This window comes from Pogona vitticeps, chromosome 1 (genome assembly GCF_051106095.1).
Source record: "Pogona vitticeps strain Pit_001003342236 chromosome 1, PviZW2.1, whole genome shotgun sequence".
NCBI lineage: Eukaryota > Metazoa > Chordata > Lepidosauria > Squamata > Agamidae > Pogona > Pogona vitticeps.
Window position 1 is genome coordinate 90,855,461 of NC_135783.1, and position 17,512 is coordinate 90,872,972.

The 17,512-nt window shown below is 42.2% G+C and overlaps 1 protein-coding gene across 1 annotated transcript in view; it reads left to right on the forward strand.

The window, feature by feature from the left end:
* Positions 1 to 8,469: 8,469 nt before the first annotated feature.
* CEP85L (centrosomal protein 85L) overlaps positions 8,470 to 17,512 on the forward strand; it is a 134,269-nt gene continuing 125,226 nt past the window's right edge. Inside the window, exon 1 of the mRNA XM_072997445.2 lies at positions 8,470 to 8,924. Within this exon, the coding sequence (XP_072853546.2) occupies positions 8,873 to 8,924 (52 nt within the window). The 5' untranslated portion in view covers positions 8,470 to 8,872. The remainder of the gene's footprint in view (positions 8,925 to 17,512) is intronic.

Here is a 17,512-nt window from a genome sequence, read left to right on the forward strand (position 1 = left end):
ATTTGACCCAACTCCAGGAGGCAGTGGAAGACAGGAGGGCCTGGCGTGCTCTGGCCCATGGGGTCACGAGGAGTCGGACACGACTAAACGACTAAACAGCAAAAGACTTTTCACTCAAGTTTTCTTAGAATATTTTTTTTCCTGATTTAGGGTGCTCTTGGCTAACTTTTAAAAGATAAAATGTGTATATGAAATTGGATATGTTACTGTTTTTGTGTTGTACATTATGTTGTGATTATGTCTTTACATTTTAAAAGTGAGATGTTTTCAAGATTGTTTCATGTAGCTGTTTTAATTGGATAATCTTTTTGTGTTTTAACCAGGCATGTTGGCAAGTCTTCCCGTCTGAGGTCCAAATCCAAGTCTTGGGGCTCAAGTACTTAGTCTGAATTTCGGGGCCCAAGCCCCCAATCCAAGTCTCAAACCCTTTTGTCTCACCCCTCACCAAACACCACACTTCTGCTGCACCCCACCCCCTGTGGGTCTCCCTACCTACTCCTGCCATTGCCACCATCCTCAGAGGCAGCAGGCCAGGCTTGCCTTCCAGGAGCTGGCTGCTACATTTTCAAGTCCCCATTATTTTAATTGAGACTTGCAGGTCTCCGTTAAAATAATAGGAACTCAAAGGGAGACTTTGAAAAATGGGACCGAGTTGCAAGTCAAGTCCCAAGACTTTTTTTTTAAAAAAAAAACCATGTTGAGTCTGAGTCGCTATTTCAATTTAAGTCAGACTTGACTGCGAGTTGCCAGTTCCCGTCCCTACTTTTACGAGGTTAGCATTACATAACTTACTGAGTTAAATCTGATTATTAGTACCAACTACAGTAGATCGACTGAATGAATGGGATCTGTTCAATCAAGTATAAGACCCACTGATTCAATGGGTTTGCCCCATTTGAGATTAAGAACTGAATTCAGGCTATATTTAATGGAATGCATAAGTAGTCTATTCATCAAGATATTAGACAAATTCTTGGAGAATAAGACTATCCATAGCAACCAGGCATTATAGCGTTATATGATTGCATTTACTATTTGACACAAAATGCCTCTGTATACTAATTGTGAGGGGACACATAATTCACTGAAAACACAGTCCACGGGTGGCTTGAAACCATCTTCTAACATCAGATTTATTAATAGTGTGAGAAGTGAATTTGAGAAATGTCTGTGGCTCAAATAGGATAATACCGGAAGAAATCTCATAACAAAGCTCCCAGTTGCAAAGCAATTTTCAGAGAAGCAAGATATTAAGTCCCATTTCAGTTTGTTTTTTTTTTTTGAAGTTTATGCTTTACTGTATCTTGGATTTCACACTCATTCTGCTGTCTAAAATGTATAGTGAAATTGAATAAATTCTGGCAGCAAATTACCTTTCACAATGTGCTGGTTGCATTTCTGGATGTTTTTTTATGAGATCTGCTATTATCTTTTCAAATGTAAACTAAAATAACAGTTTCCTGTCTTGTTGCAGGTATTGATTGTGTATCAGTGTGAATTGAGTCATGGTGAATGATCACGTTTTAAAGCTATACATACATTTTTTCATAGGATGTACTTTTTGCGTTTCATTGCCATCTGACTTCACTATGTATGTTTTTTCCCTTATACCTATGTGTGTACAGTATGTGTAATGTGCTTGTGAATCTAGATGCTTCTCAGTCCAAAAGCTTTCTATGGGATTTTCTGCCTTTTTTCTTTCCCTTTCTAGGGATTTCTGGCCAGCAAAAATGCCTTGAGTTTCTTGCAGTGAAATAAAGGTGCATAATTCCTTACATTCTGCCCTGGTACTGATGCCATTCTTGGCAGAAGTCCTTATTAACAGTGCTTATCAATTTCAGACTTACCATGGGAAAAAGAAAAAAAAAACCACTCTATTTGGTTTTACATATCACCTAGCTGCTACTCCTTCTGTTAATTCCTATGGAAGCAATGAGGGTGTACTTAGTTTTTCACACGTCTTCTCCATTTTGCCTTTATTTTTGTTACACAAGTCATGACACAGTGTAATATGTCATGTTGTTGTTCTTATGAGGTTGTATTAAACTGATTTTCAGACCTGCTAAGGATTAGATTATTTTTGTTATGTTGTGAGTGACGCATAAAACCATTTCACATGACTGTATACACTGAATAAGAGCGCAGTTACATTAGTGAAATCTTTAGGAACATATAGCACTGTTTTAAAGTCTTGTGGCAGGCACATGTTATTTGAATCACTGTATGTTTTTCCTTGGGGCAACTTTTAATCCAAAATTTTAAAAAGTGCTGTACTGATGTCAGAGATTACACCTGCGATTTAAATCATTGCATTTCCAAGACACCTGTAGATTGGCAGGCTTATGGGATCAAAAACTTTCACTTCTAAAGTAAGAAGAATTTCTCATACATATGAAAACATGGAACTTTGGTTAGCTTAAACTATGGTTTATTCATAGGTCAGTCTATAAACTATGATTTGAAGAAGATACAGTTTAATGTAAATGTTTTTTCAGTTTTGATATAGAAGTTACTTAAGCAATAGAAACAAAACTTCTGGACTGTTCCTTGTGGTCATGCTGGAGGAGTGCTGGTTAATCAAGCTCAAGGCTCATTGTAATTTGCCCATGTAGCACAAAAGGAGCAACAGCAATTACAATGGTGCTTTAACATTCTTCCAGCAGTGCAGTGCTTAGAACATCTAAAGCATAAAAATGCACTGGCACAAAGGAACATGTCATGTTACATAATTTAAGAAACATAGGGTTTTTACTATTTAGAACAACTGGATTAAAAGGAACTTTTGTGTAACCAATCTTATTATTTATATACAGTATTCCATAAATGATGTTATCATGTCCTACATATTCCATTCGTATCTCTCTTTCCTTGTTTTGCATGCTAATGTATTAAAAACATCTAGCTAAATGTGTCTAAAGCTACCACTGAAAGAAAGACAGGGCAAACGCACAAAAACACTCAGTAACACTCTGCAGAATAATCTATCATCACATACTTCCCCATCAAAGTCATATCATGGTTCCCTTTTTACTTCTTAAATGTCTTACAATTTCAACAGAACAAGGCATGTATGGTGAATGCATACAAAATACATAGGGGCAAAAACACAAACATTGATAAATGATGTATATTGTTACAGGGCAAGATTTGTCTATGGCTGCCGACACCTTACTATGTACTAAGATGGGACTCAATTTAGTTGCTTGTGTTATTTGTTGTATTTCCAAATTTTTCTTCTGAAAACTGGCAAATTACCCCTCCCCCCATGTAGGATTCAGATGACTGAAGGAGGAACTCTCCACGTTAGTTATCGCACATTACTCATCGCACATTACTCATTCCATTGATTTTGCAACCTGCATGTTCTCTGCTGGAGTATTGGCAGTTAAGAAGTTAGGTGGTGGAAAAATGTAGAAAAGATTGATATTACATTTTAGCTTTGGGACACAAATATTCATTAATTGGTTTAATTCAACTTTAGTCACTTTTGGCTGTATAATCCTGAGACAATATATATATTTTTAAAAAACTTGACTATTAGTATTAGAACTACCTTGTAGTTTGTGCAGATAATGGCACTAAAAGTACAGATTGCGTTGGAGTCTTTCAGTGGAAGAATGTCATTGGTAGCCCAATCTTAATAACATATTTGTGGAATGTTTAAAGCTGAACTTCAGTGAGTTATCTAATATACTACAGCAAACCCAGTCATCTGTGGTGGTCAGGTACACATAATACTATGAAGAAGTTCCACAAAATCTCCCTGTACAATGTGGTTCTCCAGACATAAATATTATCAGGTCAGGCTGCCAGGACTGAGGACGCCAGCTGAAGTCTCAGGGAACTGCCAAGTTTTTCCAGGTTTCTAGGCAGAAACATATCTGAGCAGGATTACAAAAGATAGCGTGCTTTTTGCAATGTGTGCAGTGATATTAAAGCTCGAACACTTATGTCCATACATTCCCAAGTGATGCTAGGGCTGCCTAGTGTGGTGTGAAGATGTTTGTATGCATGTTGCTCCCAATGGCACGATGAGCCAAAATGCATGGATCCTCTGCTTTTTGCTCTTGGCTTTTTGGTAGGGCAACACTGCACCATTTGGAGTGGAGCAAGAGTGTACTGAGATTATTGGTCTTGGGGGACTTCAACGTGCATGCGGGGGCAGAGCCCGCTGGACCAGCTCTTGAGTTCTTGGAGACCATGGCCTTCTTGAACATGTCCCAACATGTCAACGGCCCTACGCACGTGGGCGGCCATACATTAGATTTGGTTTTTTCCACCAATGGGAGTGAAAGTGGACCGATGGTGACTGACCTTGAGTCGGTCCCCTTGTCATGGTCGGATCACCACCTAATAAAATGCTTCCTCAAGTTGGCCCTCCCCCCTCGCAAGGAGCAGGGATCTATTGTCATGGTCCGCCCTCGAAGGCTACTGGATCCGATTGGATTCCAGGATGCCATGAGAGGGGTTACGGCTGACCTGGCTGGCGCTCCTGTCGAGGCCCTGGTTGACGGCTGGCTCACCGCCGCGACTAGTGCCATTGACACGATCGCACCTAAACGCCCTCTCCGCCGCAGAGATCGCCCGGTGCCCTGGTTTAACCAGGATCTTCGGGTGTCGAAGCGGGTCAGGAGACGGCTGGAGCGCAAATGGAGAAAGGACCCGACGGTTTTCAATCGTATAGCTGTTAAGGTCGCAACTAACCTTTACCAGTCTAAGGTAAAGGCTGCCAGTAGAACTTACCTCGCTAACCGGATAAGTGAGGCATCCAACCAGCAGGCGGAACTATTCCGTTTAGTACGTGACCTATCCGGAGTTGACCCGGGAGATAGGCCTCCCCCTAGTCTTACCCCGGACCAATTTGCAGCATTTTTTAAATCCAAAGTGGAGGCCATCCGCCGGGATCTCGCTCCTTTTTTGAATACAGTGAGTCGAGTTGAGATGTCCAGCGCTCCGTCTTGCCTGGTGTCTTTTGACTCTTTTCAGCCCGTATCGCCCGACACTGTGACCAGGACGCTTGATCGCTGTCGTGCCACCACCTCCTCTTTGGACCCCTGCCCGGCCTGGCTAATCAAGGCAGCCAGGCCCTCAACAACGGAGTGGGCTACTGTAATAATTAATGGGTCTTTCCTTGAGGGTAGATTTCCCTCTGCCCTCAAGGAAACACTCATTAGGCCCATAAGAAAGAAACCCAGTTTGGCGGCGGACGAAATTGGCAACTATAGGCCCATCGCCAATGTTTCTTTCTTAAGCAAGGTAGTCGAGAGGGTGGTGGCCGATCAGCTCCAGGCGTTCCTGGATGAAACAGATGCCCTGGATCCATTCCAGTCGGGCTTCAGGCCGCGCCATGGGACAGAAACGGCATTGGTCGCCCTGTGTGATGACTTATTGAGGGAGGCCGACAGGGGCAAAGTGTCTCTGTTGGTCCTCCTCGATATCTCAGCGGCCTTTGATACCATTGACCATGGTATCCTCCTGGGGAGGCTCGCCGAGTTGGGGATAGGTGGCCGGGCTTTTGCTTGGCTCCGTTCCTTCTTGGAGGACCGTCCCGAGAGTACAGCTTGGGGAGAATGTTTCGGCCCCGTGGTACCTTAATTGTGGGGTCCCACGGGGTCGATCATCTCCCCAATGCTGTTTAATATCTACATGAGGCCGCTGGGAGGGGTCATCAGGAGGTGTGGAGCGCAGTGCCATCAATATGCGGATGACACACAGCTCTACATCTTTTTTCCAACTGCAGGAGATGCCGTTCTGTCCCTTCGGCGTTGCCTGGAGGCTGTACAGGAATGGATGCAGGAGAACGGGCTGAGGCTGAACCCGGACAAGACGGAGGTACTGAGGGTGGGCTCCCCCACACCTGGGGACAAGGAAAACTCCCTCATTTTTGGGGGGGTGACCCTGCCCGCCAAGGATGGGGTCCGTAGCTTGGGTGTCCATCTTGACCCGGCGCTCACCATGGAGACCCAGGTGGCGTCCGTGGTCCGTTCCGCTTTTTTCCATCTCAGGCGGATAGCCCAGCTGCGGCCCTACCTTGATGTGGGGTCTCTCACCACTCTGGTGCATGCGCTTGTAGTCTCGAGATTAGACCACTGTAATGTGCTCTACGTGGGGCTACCTTTGAGATTGCTGCGGAAACTACAGGTGGTGCAGAATGCGGCGGCCAGACTACTCAGTGGGCTGAGAAGATACCAACATATCTCCCCCATTCTGGCCGCATTGCATTGGCTGCCCATCCGATTCCGCATTGATTTCAAAGTGTTAACGCTTACTTACAAAGCCCTAAACGGTTTAGGACCTCGATACTTGGTGGAACGCCTTCTCCCACCTAGATCTACCCGTGTCACTCGCGCGAGCCAGGAGATAAGGCTGAGGAGCCTAACGCCGAGAGAGGCCCGAAAGGAAAAGACCAGAAACCGGGCCTTCTCGTCGGTGGCTCCTCGCCTTTGGAACAACTTGCCCTCTGAGATTCGCGCGGCTCCCTCGCTGGACATTTTTAAGAAACAACTAAAAACATTGATGTATAGGCGGGCCTTCCCAACAGAAAACCCTTGACGATCTTTTTTTTTTTATTCTGTTCTTTATTTTTTTTATTTACGTTTCTGCTGTAAAGTCTTAAAATTACATTGTTGTTTTTACTGTAAGCCGCCTAGAGTGGTCTAATATGATCAGATAGGCGGGATAGAAATAAAATAAATAAATAAATAAATAAATAAATAAATAAATAAATAAATAAATAAATAAATAAATCATGAGCCTTTGTGTTATACCTGCCTTGTCAGGAAAAGTGCGAACCTTGGAGAAAAGCTTCCCCTCCAAACTTGCCTGTGACATCACAAAAGTCAGCCCTTGTGACATCATCAGATCTACCCTTCCTCTAATGTTTGGCTCTGGAATCTGAGGCTATGGGATACTGTTGACCTGGCAACCCTAATTACCAATTGATGTGGATGCAAATATGCTGACCTCTCTCTCTCTCTCTGAATTATGGAGAAAGCCAGAGAGTTCCAGAAAAAACATCTGCTTCATTGACTATGCAAAAGCCTTTGACTGTGTGGACCACAACAAACTATGGCAAGTCCTTAAAGAAATGGGAGTGCCTGACCACCTTATCTATCCTTATCTATCTCCTAAGAAATCTATATGTGGGACAGGAAGCAACAGTTAGAACTGGATATAGAACAACTGATTGGTTCAAAATTGGGAAAGGAGTACGACAAGGCTGTATATTGTCCCCCTGCTTATTTAACTTATATGCAGAATACATCGTGCGAAAGGCTAGACTGGAGGAATCCCAAACCGGAATTAAGATTGCTGGAAAAAATATCAACAACCTCCGATATGCAGATGATACCACTCTGATGGCAGAAAGTGAGGAGGAATTAAAGAACTCTTAATAAGGATGAAAGAGGAGAGCACAAAAAATGGCCTGAAGCTCAACATAAAAAAAAACAAAACAGATCATGGCCACTGGCCCCATCACCTCCTGGCAAATAGAAGGGATAAGAGATGGAGGCAGTGACAGATATTCCTTACTTGGGCTCCATGATCACTCACCTTGCTGACAAAGGTCTGCGTAGTCAAAGCTATGGTTTTTCCTGTAGTGATGTATGGAAGTGAGAGCTGGACCATAAAGAAGGCTGACCGCGGAATAATTGATGCTTTTGAATTGTGATGTTGGAGGAAGCTCTTGAGAGTCCCCTGGACTGCAAGGAGAACAAACCTATCCATTCTAAAGGAAATCAACCCTGAGTGCTCACTGGAAGGACAGATCCTAAAGTTGGGGCTCCAATCTTTGGCCATCTCATGAGAAAACTCCCTGGAAAAGACCATCATGTTGGGAAAGTGTGAAGGCAAGAGGAGAAGGGGACGACAGAGGACGAGATGGTTGGATAGTGTCACCGAAGCTACCAACATGATTTTGACCCAACTCTGGGAGGCAGTGGGAGACAGGAGGGCCTGGCGTGCTCTGGTCCATGGGGTCACGAAGAGTCGGACACGACTTAACAAGAAGACGTTTTGTGGGGATGACGAGGAAGCTGTATAAATTCTCACCATCTTTGTTATTATTCTTATTATTTTCTGAAAGGAAAAGTGCTAAAGCGGTTAAACGGAACCCTTTCCCCTTCCTAACGTTAGGCGTAGCTAAACAGCGCCTGGCTTCTCTGCACGTGCCCAGAGGCTCTTTGGCCCTTGCCTGACACCCTCGCCACCTTTGTGGGCGGCCTCTTAGCGCCGTCCAGCCGGCTCGCTCCGCGTCTTCCACGGGCTTCTCGAGTTACCCCTCGTGGGCTCAAGGCTGCCGGCGCACGTTGCCCTCGCCGCCCTCTCCGGCCTTTTGTCGGCTCCCTCCCCGCACTCCCCCCCCCGCCTTTTTCTTCCTTCAGAGTAGCAGCAGCATCTGCTGAGCTCCCGCCTCCCATCCCTGCCTGGCAGCGAGGCCGCCCGCCGAGGAGGAGGAGGAGGAGGAGGGAGGGAGGAAAGGAGAGCCGGGGAGCTGCAGCTTGCGGGGGAAGCGGCAGAAGCAGCCGCTTCGGCAGAAAGCGAGCTTTCTCAGTTGCCCAGCGGGGATCGCGATGGCCTCGGCTCCCCTCGGGCCGGAGGCGGGCTCCGAAGCGGGAGAGGCAGCCGCCGCCGAGGCAGCGCCGGGCGCAACCGCCACCGCCGCCAACGTCCACGAGTGACTAACCACCACCCCCAGCAGCAGCAGCAGCAGCATCTCCTCCCTCCTCGGCCCGTTCCCCTTCGGCCAGGCCGCGTCCCTCCGCGTCGTCGCCCGGGTGGACCCCCGCGAGGGCCACCGAGCCTCTCGCCGCCGCCGCCGCCGCTGCTCCGGGCTTCGCCCTCGGCGGGGGAGGGAGGCGCTCCGGCCACCATGTGGGGGAGACTCCTCTCCGAGCTCGGGCGAAACGGCGACTACAGAGCGGGTAAGGCGAGGGAAAGGCCAGCTTGGCGTCGGGCATCTTCTTTTGGGGGTAGCGCCGCCTCCGCCTTGAATCCCTCCGTGAGGCGTTTTAAAAGGAGGAACGGCCGGGTAACTGTATGCGTGTGGGGGTGGTGGGTGTGAGGTGCAGAGCAACCCCCGCACGTGTGAGCGCAACCCCAGGGTTGGATTTTGGGAGATTCGTCTCCGAGAGTCTGCCTTTCCCTCCCGGGGTGGGTTTCCGGACTGGAGCTTTTCTCCCTCAACTTTGCCGTTGAAATAAAAAGGTCTCTCTCTCTCTCTGTGTCATACACACACACACACACGCATATTGCTCCCTCCGCAGACGTTAACTGGGGGTCGTTCGTGACCGCCCCCCACCCGCCATCTGGTTCAGCGATCTCGGCCGGAGGGGCGAGGTTGGAAGGGAGGACGAGTTTTGGGGGGACGCCCCGGTCGGTGGTGGAAGGAGGCGCAGATTGCCGCCGCCGCCGCCGCCACCACCACCCGGGCTTGCCTGGGGAGGGAAGGGGGCGAAACGCTGCTGCTCAGGGAAAACATTTTTAAGCTCTAAGCAGGCGCTGCAATTAGCCGGCGGGCTATATATAGCACTTTCTCCCTAATCGTCCTTAAAGCTGAGGCGATCGCGGCGTTGTTTTGAAAAATCTAGCCTTTCCAAAGGCTTCTCTCCAACGACATAACCTGCAGGGTCCTGGACGTGCGAGAAAGGAGTTTTGGGGGTGAGGAGGAGAGATCGGTCCTGTCCGTTTTGGGGATCCCCCTCCCCAATTGCACATGTCATTCAAATAAATAAATAAATAAATGGCGTGTCTCTTTAATCATGGAATCCAATTCCCTTGCAGAGAATGCGTACTCTCTGCTTCCGGGAAGTAGTACTGTATTGCTTGACTCTGGGATAGGACTTTATTTCTGACGGAAGAGTTTTAAAACCTCCCTAATCATAAACCGAAAGTCATCCCTTTTAAGACTTTTTCTTTAAATCTGGGGTGCCTAGATCTTGGCTTATCCAGATCAGAGGCCAGTTGCTTCCTCGATTAATGGGACGCTGCAGTTTTTTTCTAACTATGTCAGGATAGGATTAGGCTGAATATTATTGCACTGATAGTTAAAGCAAGTCTGTTTAGCCATCACTGCCTAGCTTGATTACTGAAATATAACTCTTTGCTTGCAGGCTTTGAGAACAAGCTGTACAAGGGCTACAGTCCAGTTCAGAATAAATTGCCATTCTTTGGTAACACTGTGAATTGCTATATTGTTTTGGGCATCTTAGGGGTGGGATATACATAACTTCAACTTACTTGCTTAGAATTGCAGTATGAGAATATATCATGCATGTTTAGTTATCTACTGCTTGCGTTCAGTTGGTAACGTAAAGATTAGTGCCAGTTGAACTTAAAATAATAGACTTTTCTCAATTGCCTTGGGACAGATTTACCTCATTTTTGTAGGTTTATATTGGGATGATGAGGTGACAACGGTTCTAAAAATAGATTGTAGAATTTTTTGTGTTCTTGCAATAATATTATGTTCATTTATATTTCTAAAGGATGATACAGGGTTTTGCTGTATCATCTAGGTTCACTAGGATAGGTCTGTTAGTTTAAAAGTGCCACAAGTATTTATTTTGCTATATTTTTGTTATACATGCTGAAACAGATAACATAACCACCTCTTTGAAAATTGCTAGAAGGAAGTACTGTAAGTACTTTATTCCTTAGTATTGACAAGGATACCAAGCTTCTGTCTGATACAAGAGTTGTACCTCACAATTTAGATTTATGTGTTCTTTAATTGATTTTAAGTAGCTAATCATGCAAAGTAAATTCTCTCAGTTTATCAGCATCATGGATATTTGCAGGTGTCTTAATTTTTTCCAGTATTTCCTAAATCTGTGTGGTCCATGTAGAAGAGACTTTTACTTTGTGTTGGATCAAATAGAAAACCCATTAATCTTTTGCATTTTAGATAGGCTGGAAAAAAGTAGACTTAATACACATTTGAGGGAGCTGCAGCCAAATTAACAGGATTGTAGTATCTTCTCAAATAAACCAGGCTTTCTCAGTATGTTTTGGACTATAACTCCTATCATCTCAGACAGTTGGTACCATGAATGAAGATAATTCTAGCCAATATTAATCCTATTCATATTTTAATGACTTTCAGATTTTTTGGCAATTTCAATAAGAAATACAGAGGGTACACAGAAATGGATGTATACAAGTTAAATCTATTCTCAAGAGAATACATTTCAGAAACATAAGTGGTGAAAAGGACCTACTTATTTATAGCCGCCCAGAGTAGACCTTGGTCTAGATGGGCGGGGTAGAAGTTTAATAAATAAATAAATAAAATAGTCTTTTAGAACAGCAGAGTAGTTTGTGAGAAATGCATAGCTGTTGCTTAGAATTGACAGTGTCTCTATTGTTATGTCAATATTTAGTTTTTATACCTACAGTGGTGCCTCGCTTTACAATTGCCCCACATTACGACGAATCCGCTTAACAACGATCTTTTGCAATCGCAAAACGATGGTCTAAATGGGGGAATTTTGCTTTGCGATGATTGGTTCCCTGCTTCGGGAACCGATTCTTCACAAAACAACGTTTTTCTAACAGCTGATCGTCGGTTTCAAAATGGCTGCCGGGTAATTAAAATGGCTCCCCGCTGTGTTTAGGGACGGATTCCTTGCTATACAGGCAGCGAAAATGGCCACCGTATGGAGGATCTTCGCTGGACGGTGAGTTTTTACCCCATTGGAACGCATTGAACAGGTTTCAGTGCATTTCAATTGTGTTTTTTTTTTTGCTTTACGATGTTTTTGCTTAATGGCGATTTTCCTGGAACAAATTATCATCGTTAAGCGAGGCACCACTTGTAGTTTATAATGTTGAAGGGAGTAATTACATTTATTGTAAAAAGTTGCTAGTGCATAATAGTATCCTGGTAATGAACAGAATGTGACATTCCTATTGTCAAAGCTAGAAGTCTTTCAACTATAATTCTTTTCATTCCAATTTAATATGTTTGCTGAAATCTATAAGTGCTTGAAGCTATGATTATGCCTAGTGAGCACTGGGATATTAGAATGACAATTGCTGAACATACTGTTCTTAAGCTGTGACTGTTGTATTTTGATTGGTTGAAACCTCTGTAGTATTTGTAGTTTCCAGAACCAATCAGATTAGTGTAATTATGATGCCATAATACTATTGTAAGAATGTTTTTCATTATTCTGGTGATAAACCAGGCTTTCAGATGTGTCTTTGAAGATCCCTGTAACTGCTTCATATTGTTATGACAATAATGTCTCAAATGACAACTTTTAACTATTTGAGGCAGTAGCATGCAGAGTTATTCTGTGGGGAATGCTGCTCAGTTGGTAGTCCTGATCTAGCTAGAAATAATTTCTACTAGGCAATTTAACAAATTACTCATTACAGCATTAAGAGTCTGTCTCTAGAGTGCTCCCTCACTAAATGACAGCCATGTGCAGTTGCCACTATCCACCAACTGGTGTCCATAGCAGAAATCTGCATCCCTACTGCCAACTTTTTTGGTTACCTCTTTCTTCCTTTATAGCCCATATACTTTGGTGGTTCTTGAACTTTTTAATGGGAAGAGATATTTTGCAGTCATGGGTCTATTGATAAGACAAGTCATTTCTGGAGTATCATTTTTGTGTGTGTGTAAGGGAACCATGGCACGTTGCACTTGGTTTCTCTCAGTGTGTAAGATACTCAAGAAGAAATAGGCATTTCTTACTATTTGTCAGTAATGATAAGATGCCTCCTTTGTAAGAAATACCTCTTTTTAAGGGACAGTTGCAAAGATACATATGATTTATTAGTTGTGAAATTCTGAAGATAGTGTCATTAATAATTGGCTTCTTACGGACTGGAATGTTTCATAAGGTATCATGTCATTTATATTCCATTGTTTAGAAACATTTTATGGGGACACCTTCAATTGAGTGCGCTTTGTGAAACATTAAATAATGCACTGAGGGAAAGAGCACCCACAGATCATTTCAGATCCAAATTATTTTTTAAAAAATGATAAATTAATAGCTGTTATTAATATTAGAGAAGATTCAGATGTTTCATTTCCAGGTAGCACTGCTTCTATTTCAAGGACCTCACATTATCTAACAATCTTTGAGGTCTCCAAGTTTTGTTTTTTTTATAAAATGGGGGTTGTTCCCCTAACTTGCACATGCTGCTAAGTTGCTGTCTGGTCATCATTGGCCCCACTGGATTACATCTGAATAAATATGTATGGGATTGTAGTATAAACGTATTTCACAGGTCCGAAGACTATAAGGTTAGGTTGTATGAACAGCTTGTTTTGATTGGCTGAAAATTCTATATTATAATAATTTCCTGAACCAATCAGATCATACAGTTCTCCATACCTGGCTAATTCCAAAATACCTTTGCACAATTGAAAGTAGTGCACCAGCTGTGGTCATTCCTGGAGAGATCTGATCTGGCCACGGTGATACATGATTTACTTCCATTTGGGCAGGATAACTGTAATGGTCTTTATGTGTGGCTGCCTATGGAAAGTGTCCTGTGCATTTGGTGGGAACATGGGAGAAGGCCTTCTCTGTTGCTGCTTCCAAACTTTGGAACTCCTTTCCACAAGAGGCCAGGCTGGCCTCATCTTTGCTGTCCTTCTGCAAGCAGACAAAACCCTTTCTCTTCAGACGAGCTTTCCCTGAGTGACTGGTTGCCTGAACTAGGTTTTTTTAGATGTATAAAATCGTTTTTAAAATATATTCTTATTCGAAAATGTTTTGGTGTTGCTTATTTTTTTGTATGGTATTTTTTATCCTTTTTAGTATTTGTATAATCACAATTGTTAGCTTTTAGGTTGCTTTTTATTGATGTAAGCTGCCTTGGCTCTTTTTAAGGAAAAAGGTAGAATAAAAATTAATTAATTAATTAATTAACTGTGGTTAATTAATATGTCATTCTGAATTACCCAACAGTATCCCTCAGATGAGGAAGAACTTGACTTAGCCCATGACAAGGATAGCATGGAAAAGTAGAAAAGTAATCAATTTAAGCTTTGTATTATTTGTATAGTTTCCTTCTAGCTATTGTTTTTTTGTCACCTCTTCTTCCGGCTTATTTCCTGTGTTCTTGCTAGATAAGAAATTTACTCATTAACAATAAAATACTGCAATCTTCATAATTCGAACAGATGTTCCTGAAAAAACGTTCTTCATGAGATGTAACACTCTCCTTTACTATACAAGTTACAAAATGTTTGAGACAAACTCATAGAAGCCTATAGGTGTATTTCACAGATTTCAGAAGCATTTCCTTTCAAAAAATAGAGGCAATAGAGAAGTTTCTTTTGGAGTACCAAGCCATGAACCAAATTGAAAAAAATCTGCATACTTTTATCTCCATCTTGCAAATTAGAGTGAGTAAATGAACAGAACATTATTTAACAAATGTCAAGAGGTTGTAGGCAGTGTATGAAAGAGGACATGTCAAAGAGGCCTGACATTACAATAGCCTGTAGATCCATACAGTGCAACTATCTCTGCCACATTTTGTATTTTATAAAATATAGTAAAATATGATACATTTTAGTATTTTCTATCTTTCTAACCTTTTTGTGGAAATATAGCTGTTTGTTATTTAATCAGTATTTAGAAACCTGATCCAGAAACTTTCTGGAAGTCAGATATTAGCAGCATCAGCCTTGTCATCTCTGTCTCCTCATTCTTCTTGACCAGAAATGAGTTTTAGGTGCTTGATAATATGCAAAAAGTACATTCTGTTTACAGCATTGACAGTTCCCTGAACAGGACTTTTTTTCTTGTTAAATTCTAGCCATAGGCTGTATGTAATGTGAGTCGTCAACCTCATTGGCAATGTCATAATCTGAAATTCAGCAACTGTGTGAGGTCATGGTCTATTATGAGCTTTGGGTGTCTCTAGAATTGGGTGGTTATGTTAAAATGTAAATCTGTTGAATGTGCACTGTATAAGGTGAAAATAACAGGCTAGAGTAACTTAACCCTCTTTGTCTTTTGGGTGGTGGTGGGATGGGTTGGGGCCGAGGGGTGAGAGAGGAACTGAAGTAATTTTATATCTGTTTTGCGCTTTATGAGGTCGAAGCAAAATGTAGAGCCTTACAGAAGTAAGTGCAATGCTGTTGCTGACTTGTCATTATGTTGGGGAGATCCTGGAAAGGAGATTAATGGTGAGTTTATGTCATTTGCTGTTTAATGTATAATGGCAGTGGTGTGCACTCTGGAAGGCTATAAGCACAGTGTTACTGCATCTTGAAGGCCAGAGGTCTAATCTCCAGCACATTTGTCTTTTGTCAGCATCACATTGTGTTTCAATGGCCTTCTGATTATTAAATTTTGTGTATACAGTATAATGTGAGTTTATGCAGGATTTGCTGTGCTCGTCTTTTGATTGATAGGATTGCTGCTGTTCCTTCCAGTTCAACTTTTTCAATTTCTTTTGAGGACGGTTCATGGGCAGTGCTGTAACAAACATGCGTGGACACAGAGTTGCATAACGAAGAAGCAAAGGAGACTTAAGTCTCAGATCATACGGAAGTTCTTAGGGAACATCACCTTCACTTCCAGCAAATTGCCAAAAAGGAAGCAACAGGAACACAGCTAGTTCTATTTAGCAGTTGTGATGACCACTTTCTGAAGATAATGTGCAGTTCCTATGTTCATTGACATGGCAATTTACAGTAATTAAGCCAGAGAAAATATTTTCTAACCCATAATTTTCACAACTTGCAGCCTTAAGAACTGTTTGTCTATACAGTATCTTAAAAAGAACTGTGAACAGCTGTTGTTATTAAGCACTTTAAAATAAAATCAATATTGCTCTGAAGCAATAAATGAAAATGGCATTCATTGTGCATGAGGGACTAACATGGATCACAGTATTTTCAATTGTATGTCATATTTATCCCAATTTGCTAATGGAAGATATTTGTAGCTTCAAATCCAAGCAGAGCAAACACTTACTAAACTGCTTATTTTCATATTAAACACATTTATAAATTTCATATGAAATACTTCTTCCATACCTTATTTTTTGTGTATGGGGCAGTCTGACTTAATAGATAAGAACTGTCCTCAGTTGTTCAGGAACTCTTGAAAGTCCAGAAATGGTTTAACACATGGAGGAGCAGATGTCATTGAAGAAAAAAACATTTGTTGCTTCTGATAGGTTGTAACAGGAGGAAGGTTGGTTCTGCATTTGTCTTCAGCATCAACTGTTCTGCCTTCTACATAACTTTATAATCCTATCTTTGGTTTCTAATCTGAAGGCCAAAACTTGAATATGTAATATATGCTTCTTGTTAATTACTACACTATTACACTTACTGTCTTATACTACATAGTTGTGCTTAAAAAGATTTTGTTAGCACTCTTGGCATTTCTTTAAAAAAGTTTCTGTTGTCTGATAAATAGAAGGCTACCTTTTGTTTTTATTTTGTTCTTTTCATTGGTAAACAACATGCCTGTAACTATCTAAAATTGAGACAATAGTGTATTTGCATATTTTGCAAAATGTGTCAGTTCAGTTTGTTGCTTATTGTACTGAGGTTCTTTTGTACAAATATAAATGCTATACTTAATAAGATAGGGAAAATAAACAACTTCAACAGTGTGTCAGTTTGAGAAGATGTAAAATACAGGGTTTTTTCTTTGTCTTGTTAATTCTGCAACTATAGGATTTCGGAGCAGTTACTATGCAATCAGAACAGTGTATGATTCAGGGTAGTTACATTGGGTTCATTAGGGTTACAGAAGCATTTGCTGATGTTTGTGATTACGCATGGGGAAGTGCAAAAAAGCATGGATAGCACTATATAGCCCATCTTGTTGTAAATATTTCAGTTCACCTGGCTCCTGCTGTGTTCTGTTGCTCTTTCTAAAGAGCGAGCTTTTATCTAGTGGTGAGCATTTTGTTGGGAAATGGGACTTAATTTTGACCAGGATTCCTATGAGTTTGCTTGAAACTGGTATAAGGGCTATTTCAGAAAATTTACTTATTTGACTATAAACATTGTTCCCTTGCTAAAGACCATGGTATCTGAAGGATTCTGGTAGTAAAAAAGTAACTTTTCCAAGGTCTGGGCTATTTACATTTTCTTATAAATGTATGAGCAATTGCACTGTCATCGTGATTGTTTACATTCTTTGTTAAGATCCATAATTTAAAGAAGGTTAGGATTACCCAGGTGTTGCAAAAAAGATATGATAAGATCTGAGCATGTTTGGCCTTGAGAAAAGACTGAGATATGATAGCACTCTTCGAATGCACTAAAGATTGTCATTCAGAGGAGGGGATGGATCTGTTCTCAATCATAGCAGAATGTAGGACATGTAATAATGGGCTCAAGGTTAGAAGAAGCCAGATTTCGGATGAGTATCAGGAGACCTTCCTAACTTTTAGAACAGTACAACAGTACAGTACAACCAATTACCTTGGAAGGTGGTGAGTGCTTCAGTATTGGAGACATTCAAGAGAAGGTTAGATAGCGATCAGACATTCTTTAACTTGGGTTCTTCTGCTG